Source organism: Parasteatoda tepidariorum, chromosome 6, assembly GCF_043381705.1.
Source record: "Parasteatoda tepidariorum isolate YZ-2023 chromosome 6, CAS_Ptep_4.0, whole genome shotgun sequence".
Taxonomy (NCBI): Eukaryota; Metazoa; Arthropoda; class Arachnida; order Araneae; family Theridiidae; genus Parasteatoda; species Parasteatoda tepidariorum.
The window spans coordinates 14,327,745-14,338,612 of NC_092209.1; the positions used below are offsets into that span (position 1 = coordinate 14,327,745).

General features: G+C 32.5%; 1 protein-coding gene across 1 annotated transcript; it reads left to right on the forward strand.

Moving 5' to 3' along the window:
* The first annotated feature begins 6,849 nt into the window (after nucleotides 1-6,849).
* LOC139425741 (protein FAM200C-like) lies at nucleotides 6,850-7,242 on the forward strand. The gene has a single exon (XM_071181685.1). It carries the CDS (start codon nucleotides 6,850-6,852, stop codon nucleotides 7,240-7,242), a length of 393 nt encoding a protein of 130 aa, XP_071037786.1.
* Nucleotides 7,243-10,868: the final 3,626 nt, after the last annotated feature.

Here is a 10,868-nt window from a genome sequence, read left to right on the forward strand (position 1 = left end):
TTTTGCGGCCCGTGAAATAAAATATATTAGTAGTCATTTTTTGCGAACAAATTTCGTAAAAAATCTATTTGGGTTTTAAATACTTTTATGTATTATATCTTGACAATTTGATGTCTGTTGCACATTAATCATAAATAATTGACTCATAAATTAATTGCTTACAACTTTCTTCTAGCAAAAGAATCGTGATTATATTAGAAATACTGTTATTTATTATAATTATATATTATAATAATTTAATATTGATTTAAGATTTTTCCTTATTTAATAGCACAACTTTGGCTGTTGATAATTTGATAAGCAGCATCGAAAGTCATTTATGACTCCACTTACATTAAATGTAGCAAGAGTGTAAAAATATTATGAAAACTCAAATTTTAGTACATTGTTTGTTTTTGATGCCGATAGTTGTCGAGGATTTTCGAGATAATTTTTAAGATTTAATTTCTGCTATTTAACAAATATTACGGAAACGAAAGTAGTTTTGAAAAGAGAAATACTAGTATTTAATAGAATAAAAGAAATTTTTGTTTCAAATACTCGTCAACGATAGATAGAATTTATCTGCAATTTAGAAAGTAGAAAAGAATCACCCAGATAACAACTATTCGTCTTTTAGCAAAAGTAGTAATAAACTAGTAGTGAATTGATACAATTTTCCGAATGAGGACCACGAGTCAGCTTCAAAAGTTGTAACAGCTCACAGACTTGTAACTCTAATAAAAGAACTACTATAGCTCTTAAAAAATGAAAAAGTGCACCGACTATTGCAGAAGATCATGAGGGAAATCACTCTAGTTCAGTGACATTTTATTGCCCAATTCTGGACTTTTCATTATAACTTTGAATTCTAATTCTTAGACCTTTAATACACTGCGTAATCAGTACTGTTTTGACATTAATTCAGTTCAATCAAATTAAAGTTGTTTTCATTAACTACAAGATGGCGCCACGAAAGATCGGCAAAACTTCTGTAAATACTTATATTTCAAATCATGTTTATTTATTTCGATTTATGTTAACATTTATTTATCAACATGTTCAATTTTATTCAATGCTCAAATATCAATTTTGCTATTTATATATCAACGCCAATTAATGTATACTTCTCAAATCATGTTTATATATGCTGACTAAATTCAAATTGTTAGTACTTTTTAAAATTTAAAATTTTTTAATTTATCAAGCAAGGAGCTTGATCTCCTGTATTAGCTACCATAATGTTGCTAAACACAAAATGTACAGAAGAAAAAAACATATATATTTTCATGATGTATGGAATAAGGGCCGCAGCTTCGCCAAGGTGCCCTGTTTTATTAAATAAAGCAAGCATACTTTAGAATAGAATAAGGGTTCCATGCGCACAACCGATTCACTTTTTAAATAGTCTGCACGGACTACTTACATACCTGCCAACTTTTAATTAAATAAAGGAAATGTTACGGTTTTTGTTAAACAAGGGAAAGCAAAAGTTGTATTTCCTACGATACTATAAATTTTAAATATGTCGCTGTGGAAAAATGATTTATAATGAAAAATACTAAAATGTTTTTAATAAAGTAAATTAAAATTCGTAACCATCAGAAAATAACCTTATACGAAGCGCAGTAAATAGGCATTGCCAAAAAGAAATGTATGAATATCAATTATTAAAAGCTAAAGTTGTGTTAAAATGGTACCAATTTAATTATTAAAAAATTTTTTTGATGATTTTTAATTTTCCTTATATAGAGTTAGTGTCTTTTAACAATGGATACGAAATACTTATATATTGCATAAGACTCGCCAAGAGCAGCAATTTCGGTTGCTGATGTCCTGGTGGGTTAATTTTATTTAGTTTAAGGTATAAGTATTTTGTATAACTGTCATACTTGTTCAATTCTTCTCGATTGTAATACATGATAAAAGGTAACGCCTCTTTTCAAACCAGAACATAAATAGCAAGTTTTCCCTCTATAATAACTATTGAATTACTTTCAACTACCTTTTTTCTCTCAATCCCAATGACAGCCAAAGCCACGCCCTATTTTGTATGGACTCAACTAATTGCTTCGAGTCTTGAATGTATTAGAAATATTGTTATTTATTATAAATATATATTATAATAATTAAATATTGATATAATATTTTTTTATTATATTGTAGTATAATTTTGCCTGGTGTCAATTTGATAAACTGCATTGAAAGTTATTTATGACATATCCAAATATGCCCACTAGTTCCGGACAGCAACTATATATTTTATAGGGGTAGTTTATCAACTATGATTCTTGATTTAATAAATTCAATTTAGAAGATGTTTATCAACCATTATTTCTAAATAATTCGTAGACTTATACAATTTGTCACTTTAAGTACTATGTTAAGCTGCAACTTTTCAAAAGCTAGCAAAAATAGTGATAAATTTGGAAAATTTACTTTGCAGTTATTTGCCGATTTTTTTTTAATTATTTCAGCGTGTCCGGACGCAGTTGGCATCTCTGCATATCCTACTTCAAATGCAGCAACTTTAATGGGATAAAGAGAGTGCAAAAATATTATAGAAACTAAAATTTTAATGAATAGTTTAAATATACCGCAGACGATTTAGGGACATAAGGGCTGGATATTTTCCTGTAATTGAGAATATGTTATTCTACACGAAAATGGAATAAAAAAACCAGTAATTTTACCAACTATCATTGCATTTTGAGACGCAATTGTCTACATAGGATCTTGTTAACACAAAACTCAGCAAAAACCGAAAAACACATTTTTTTTTTTTTTTTTTTTTTTTTTTTTGCATTAAATTTTATAACATTTTCAAAACTGTTTTATAATGGGTGTTAGATTTTAATGTACACAATAATTTGTGATCACAAAAAATTTTCTAAATCGTTGTGATCACAAAAAATTTATTTATCGAGTTTTAAAAGCAGGGAATATATTTAATCTTATAACTTATAAAAGCTAATGATGGAGTTGCAGTTTTCCTTTGCTTTCATTACATTTTTAATGCATAAAAAATCACATGGTAAAATCCAGTTTTTCATACGTAATTTTTTTTGTTTTTTGTTTTGATTGTCATCAGCAAATAATTTTGCTTTTTCTTGATCCAGGTAAACTTTAAGGGCTGTTGAGCGGAAAATTAGAAAGATGCTTGGATTTTAGAGATTTGGGTACTCTCCATAAAGATTGATCATCCGAAACACATCTCGTATACTTTATTGTTCCACATTTCAATTCAGAACCAAGAGCATTCGCCTTTGATATTTTTGATGAGATTATTAAGTTGTTGTTAGATATCAGGATTGAGGGTGGTTTTCCCGATTTTTCTAAGATATTTCTTCTTTTTAATCATTATTTTAATGTTAATAGGTAGACTATTGCGATTTGAAACAGAAGTGTAGGTGGTGGCATTAACCCTTTCGAGCCGACTGTCACATATATGTGACAGCAAGAAACGCGCTCACTTCCCGGCCGACACACCCGCGTGTCAGAGAGTTTTCTCGTTCACCCCCGACCGTCACATATTTGTGCCAGCGTTTCGGAGCGTTTTAAAAAATGAAACTTCTTCCAAAAGATGGCATTGTATGTCCATATGGTTTCNTCTAAGATATTTCTTCTTTTTAATCATTATTTTAATGTTATTAGGTAGACTATTGCGATTTGAAACAGAAGTGTAGGTGGTGGCATTAATCATGCCGGAGTCGTGCTCTTGGTGATTTGATAATCTACGTCCATAATAGAAGATGGCTGGAGAAGTTTGGGTGGGTTGCAGGTTAGCTCATTTTCATACATCGTCCAGTCAGTGTTGTATTTGTTGGTAGTTTTATCGAGGCCTTGAAGGGTCGTACAAATAATAACAGGTAGATGGTCATTGAAGAGCTCGTTGATGACTTCTAATGAAAACGGAGTGTTCACGTCAGTTATCATAAGATCGAGAATGTCCGAGTTGAAAGTAGTTTGATATGAAACTTAAGATACTTAAGTTCCATATCAAACAGTCAATTAAAGTTTTTTGAGAATTCCTCTATTAGCAAACCCTTCTGTTCTGCTGCGTCTACAACCCCAATCAATAAGCTTGGAGATGAAGTCTCCTAAAAGAATAATATTTATTTGGTTGTCAAATATAGAGTTAATTTGGTCTTCCGTAATCGGGTTGTTAGGTGTTTGATAAAGGGGAGTGATCTTGATATTAATGTTATTCAGTTGAATAATGATTGGAAGTCTCATCTGCATTATTATGCTTAGCTGTATTATAGATTGAAGCTTTATATTTATTATTGATGAGAATGGCGCTGCCGCAGCCTCTTCTGTCTATCCTGTCACATTTAAAGGTTTTGTAGTAGGAAAATTCTTAATTTATAATTTGGTTTGGTGCGAGTCTAAGTTTGAGTGATGATGTCGGGTTCATATCTTTCCACAAAGTCCCGAAATTCAGTGAGCTTATTATTAATGCCGTTGAAGTTCCACATCATGATCTTGATTGGGAAGAAGACAGGTTGTACTAGTACATTGTGATTTCAGTGCTTATTTCATCTGCCTGATCTTTCAGGAGGCTGAACAATGAAAGGATTTAATAAGGTTTTGGGGGCGAGATTACGTGCTTCTTTAATAACATTTTGCGCTTCATCTAGATCCGTGTTATTATAATTATTCTCCTTTCCAATGCTTCAGATAGCGCTTTGGAAAAAAGATGGTCTCTGTTGTGACGGCTGAAAGCTGTAGCGCCAGTGGTAGCCGGGAAAATGGGTGGCAGTTCTTGAGCGATAGTCTCTACTATTCAATCTTTGATTGTTCCTTAATACAATTTTATTTTTAATCTCTGGATATTTGCTGCCTTATCGGTAGTTGCCCGGAAGATCACTGTTGCAGTGGCAATACTTTGGAGGTTGCTTGTGAGTCTTATTGCAATTGACTGTTAAGTGGTCTCCTACGCATTTTCAGACTTTGATGAGTTAAAGCATTGTGGTTAGCCACGGAATTATCTCTGAGAGAGGCATTGCGTAGGGACGCCTTTCTGTCTTCTGAATTCTTCGAATTTGGCATGCAGATGACCAAGGCAATGTTATATATATATACCTGCACTGCCTGCAGCTTTTACGTGTAGCTTGCAATTTTAAAATAGCTAAATTAAAAGTTTTTTCAAAAAATGAATTTCATTTCAAAGTTCTAAATTATATTTAATATCGAATTAATATTTGATTTGATTGATTTTATACACCTTTTGAAACATAAGGTAATTTCTTTAGAGAACAACACATTTTTTCTTTTTTAATTTCAGTCCTCTCCTATTTTGCGGAAGGAAAGTTTAAGATTGAAATTAAAAATATAGTAACGTGAAAAGTCTAAAATATGACTTCAGTGAAATTTTAGAGCTCACAGATTTTGAAATTGTTTTGGAACTTTAAGGCATTCGTCTAAAATACTCTAAAATTCAATCTATGCATCTTTTTGTTTACTCATAGATTCTTAATCACACATCTATGCATGTCTAACAAAAATATTAGTTGATTGTAAATTACTGAAATAAATAAGAATTATTATCGCGTAAAGCAGTTAAATTTTTTATATCTATTAATAAAACCTAAACCCATAAAAACTGTAGTCTATCTACCACTACAAAAATATAATTCGAATTTGTCAGTATATAAATTTTGTTAGTAGTATTGTTCCAAGTAGGCGTAACTTTGAGTAGGTAAAGGTTGTCACAGTTGATAACATCCTTCCTAACACTAAACATGATATGGGCGGCTGAACATTGTTTCACTCGATTACATAATTAGTGATTATATCAATGAACTTCACTAAAAACTATGTATGCTGATTATTTATTAAAAATATTTAAACGTATAAGTTATACCAATGATAATGAATTATAACGGTCTCTCAAATTGATTGATAATAAACATAGATTACTTTTATATCGAAATAATCACACTCACTGTTATTTTTCACTGTTTCTTTTGAATCACAGTTAGTAGAAGTAATAGTAACAGAGAAGTAGCAGTTTTATGCACCTTACGTGATCGGTTTAGCACAGTGGTTCCCAACCTGGGGGCGATCGCCCCAAAGGGGGCGATGAAGCTTCTCAAGGGGGCGATAATCCTTAGGGGGGCGTTCAGGGGGCGACGAGTCCTCAAAAGATAAAAACTGCTAATAATATTAATAATAAAAACATTGAAATTGAAAATATATATGAAACCTATGGCTCTGGGGTAGACAAAGAACTATGATAGTTAAAAATTAAAAAAATTCAAGTGCAGGATCGTTTTCGTCATACTATTTGGAATCGCAGGCGGAAATCTGATAAGTCACTCTGGTCCTCTGAACAATAATACTGTTTCCAGGCGTATTGATGAGATGGCCGCCGACGTAGAATCAAAACTCATAAAATTTCGGAAAGAAGGTAAATTTGCGTTGCAGATTGATGAATCAACTGTGATAGATAACAAAGCTGTTTTAGCTTACGTGAGATTCATAAATGAGAGTAAGGAGATTAACGAGGAAATGTTGTTTACAAGAACTTTGTACACATATACAAAAGGATCGTCGATTTTTAAATTGGTCAAGGATTATTTTGAGGTAAAAGAAATTCCCCTCACAAATGTAAGTACTTGTGCAACAGATGGTGCTCCAACCATGTCTGATTGTCATACTGGGTTTCTGGGTCACCTTAAAAAAGAAGTAGCGGAAGTTATCTCACCATTCATTATGTCATTTATCGTCAACTTTTGGCTGCGAAAAATTGGTTATTTCTGGCATCAATAAAATAAAAGCTAATTCTCCTAATAACCGTTTGTTCCGAAAACTTTGCCATGAAAATGATAAAGATTTCGAATTCCTGCTCCTGCATACAGCTCTGAGATGGCTTTCAAAAGGAAACTGAGCCGTTTCTTCGAACTGCTGGATTCGCTTACTGAGTTTCTCGACACCACTGATCCTGTATTAAGTGAGAGTTTGAAGCAACGCAAGTTGGAAACTGCGTACCTCACGGATATTTTCGAAAAAATGAACGAATTCCAAGTAAAACTTCAGGGAAATAAAATGAACATTATCAAGGCTAAGGAAATCATATCTTCATTCATCGCCAAGTTTGATATCTACAAGTCAAACATTGGTCGCAAAGAGCTAATGCAATTTCCAACTCTTAAAAAGTGTTCAATGGCAGATATCGAGATTCTCGAAAATAAAATCTTAATTTTTACTGATCAGCTTGATCAGTTACAAGATTTAATGAAATTAGAAATTCCGGATTAGATTTTCGATCCCTCCTTTTTTAGAAGTTGTGGATAAGCTCACTTCCTCTTTGTAGACTAAGATTTGAGATTTGAAGTATGACTGTGAGGCTAAAGTCGTCTTTAAAAAATACGGTTACAAGTTAGCTTTAGTAAAGTTTATGGACACTTATACACAATTGTGGAAACAAACTGAGCCGCTTCTCATCTCGTTCCCGTCAACATATTTAGTGGAGAGAGGATTTAGTTCTGTCTTCCAGCTGCTCACAAAGCAAAGAGATAGGTTGTACATTTGCTTCAAAGGAGACCCGCCTTTAAATCTGACGAGCGTAAAACCTGACATTCAAGCTTTAACTTGAAATACACCAAGCACCAGGGCAGTCATTGAAGTGGTAAAAATGCACTTTCTCCCTCTTCATTTTTTTTCTCAAATTTTAGTTGTTAACGTTTTAACTTTTTCTTGATTACATTAAAATATGAATTTTAAAAAATGTAGTTTTGTTTTTATTATTCCGTTTTAAACATTTCTTTTTGAAAAAAAAAAGATGCAAATTTTTTTTTAATTAATAAAAATGACAGGATAAATGTGCCTCCTTATTTGCATTACAATTTAAATTAAAATCAAATAACATAGCATATTTTCAGTGTTGGTTGCTCACAAGCAACAATGAATGGTTTTTTGAGCAAAAAGAGAAAGGGGCGATATGCGTCACCCAACCCCAAGAGGGGGCGATGGTCCACAAAAGGTTGGGAACCACTGGTCTAGCATGAAGTACGAATAAGATGAATAATATTTTTACACGTTTACGTCGGGAAAAGTGAAAATACTGGTACAGGAAAAGAGAAAATACTGGTAGAAGAACTATTTCAATATTAGATAATATTCGGGAGGAGTTAATCTATTCTCAACAATAACAATCACTAAAAGGAAATTTATCACGGCGAAGAAGCAATTCAACATAAAAATTGTATCCGTTAAAAACAATTAGTAGTTATGGATTTTTATTAATCTCGGAAAAAACTAAAAAGGGAAGTTTATTTACCAGTTTTTACTCCGGTGTGCTGCCAAGATGAGAAAATCTAGCTTGACCCACCGGTGAGTCATCCCGGAGTGAACGTGCTAAATAGAAATATAATTCGTGTAACTGCACCGCTATGGATATATGCTTTATTCAACTCACCAGAGCATCGACATATCAGCTAAAGCTGCTGCGCTGGCGAGTCTTTTTTAAGACTTTTTCAACTGTTGAGTTGTAACGAAAGTTAATGTTAGAATTAAATAATGAAAAAATATTTTTTTTAATAAATCTGGTAATTTTTAAATTTTTTAGGAACAATCATTTGGACATATCTGAAATCTCAATGAGGCATTAGCTGATTCGTCGGATATTTGGGCATGTAATAGGGGAATGTTTGAAGTGGGAGTGAAATTTGGGGTGCGTGGAGTAGCTAATCACCAAATATGAGTGGGAAAGTCATGAATGCGAAACCTGTTGGTTGAACATATGATGAATTCGATAGAAAATTTAACATAATTCAGACCAGAATCAATGTAAAGCAATGAGTGAAAAGTAGGCGTTGCTACTTACTTTTACAATTCCATACCTGCCAACTTTTTATCCTTTCAAGGATGATATTCCCCAATCCCCAGAAGTAGTAAAATGAAATTTAATTTACAATTTTAGGCAGACATATTCGCTGTATTTTGAACAAGCTTTTGTGGATTATTATAAAGTGCGGAAACTAGTAATAGGTGCACCGAAGAGCCTGGCCAAAAAGGCCACCTCCGTAAATTATATGAATACAAACTGAATCAAAGGTCATTGATATTAAAATTATTTGGGATAGTAAACTTAATGTTAGGTGGTTAAATAGTATTGTGGTAAAAGAAGATAGACCAGGGATAACACAGACAGGTAATAACATAAACAAACAAAGTCATTAGCTCTTAAAAATTTTTTTTAATAATTTATTATTAATTACTATTTTTTTTATTTATAATTATTGACAAATAAGCAGTTAGTGATTAGCATTGTTAGTAGTTGTATTAGTAAATTGAATCAGAATGAGTCGCAGTAATTCCGCGAAGGATTGAGCCAACCCAAGAAGGTGTCAGAGGATAATGATGAAATGATGATAGAGATGAGGAACCAGTCAAGGGGATAGAAAAATCAGCAATTGGACTCAAACGATGTCTTGGAAATTATTATAGTAATGGAGTATGCCTTATATAGTATGCCAATAGTATGCCTTAGGCCGTCTGGATCATAGTTAGAGGAAGACCATATAAGGGGGTTGGAGTGTCTAATGCTCTTAAGAAAATACTTAAGAGATCTATTTTTGTATAAGTCAAGAAGCCTAGGCGTACAAGTGACATTACGGATATTTTTGTTCCTGAAATATTAGGGTGAATTTGTGATATTGCGGAGGGTTTTGTTATAAGCACTCTGTAAGAGTTTAAGATTTATCTTTGCAGCCCCATCTCCAAAGGCGAGAGCTACATATGTTAATAGGGGTGCCAGAAGCATTTTGAAAATTAGAATCCTGTTATTAGTGCTGAGGGGAGAGTTCTTTTTTAGAATAGGATAAGGTGCACATTTTGCTGCTATGAATTTACTCTTAATGTTATTAGAATGATATTTGAATGTGATGGTTATATCCATAATGTACGTGGCCTTCATTTCCCATTTGAAAGAGATGTTGTTATCAATGATAACCTCCTTCCTGTAGGTGCCTTTTCTGGTGAATAGCACCGCCTGAGTTTTGTCGATATTGAGGCCAAGTTTCCAATTTTGGAAGTAGTCAGTGATGGTCAGAGGATGGTAAATAATATTCCTGTTGATATCGCGGGTATACTTGCTTTGTGTAGAAATGGCTGTATTGTCAGCGTACAGTGCAGTCAGAACACTAGGATCTCTAGGGATATCATTAATAAAAATTCTGGTAACTATTACTAATATCGAAATTGGCTTCAAATAAATTTAAAATAAATCCGTCCATTGCACAGATTCACTTCTGATAAAATCATGCCAAATAAAGATTTATTTATTATTTTTTAATTCTTAACTTAATAACAAATTTTAATGAAATATTTTTCTTAAATATTAATAACTGCTTATTAGATTGAGTAAGTTAATAACTGAGTAAGTTAACTGAGTAAGTTAATAAAAATTGTCTTTTATAAAGTGTCTATGTTCCTTCAAGTGAGCGGACGGAGAGTGTGTCTTAGATTATATATTATGGATTGTGTAATTATATATTATGGATGTCATAATTAACGTAGAGCAATGAGTTAAAAGTAGGCGTTACTCTCTACATCTGCAATTCTGAGCAGCCAGAATCAAGAAAAGTTGCTGTCGAAAGTATAAACTAATGAAATAGATCCTGGAAAACTGCGGAAACTAGTAATAGATTTTTACCAAATTAAAGCCCATAACGCTATTTATACATTTTAAAAATCAAAATGGTACGTTTTGTGCATAAAATCACTAAGAGAATTTTTAGCAAAATTTACATTATTAAAAGACTAACCCCCTTGCTCGCTGGCTCACCAACTTTGACGATTGCTTCACAATGATTGCTATCTTTTGGTAGAAAAAACAATTGAAATTATTTAACTAAAAAAAATTTTTTTTTTAATTGTTCCTC

Bases quoted from the DNA above. Each gene is read 5' to 3' on its own strand.
- LOC139425741 (XM_071181685.1), top strand. From the start codon at position 6,850: ATGGCTTTCAAAAGGAAACTGAGCCGTTTCTTCGAACTGCTGGATTCG.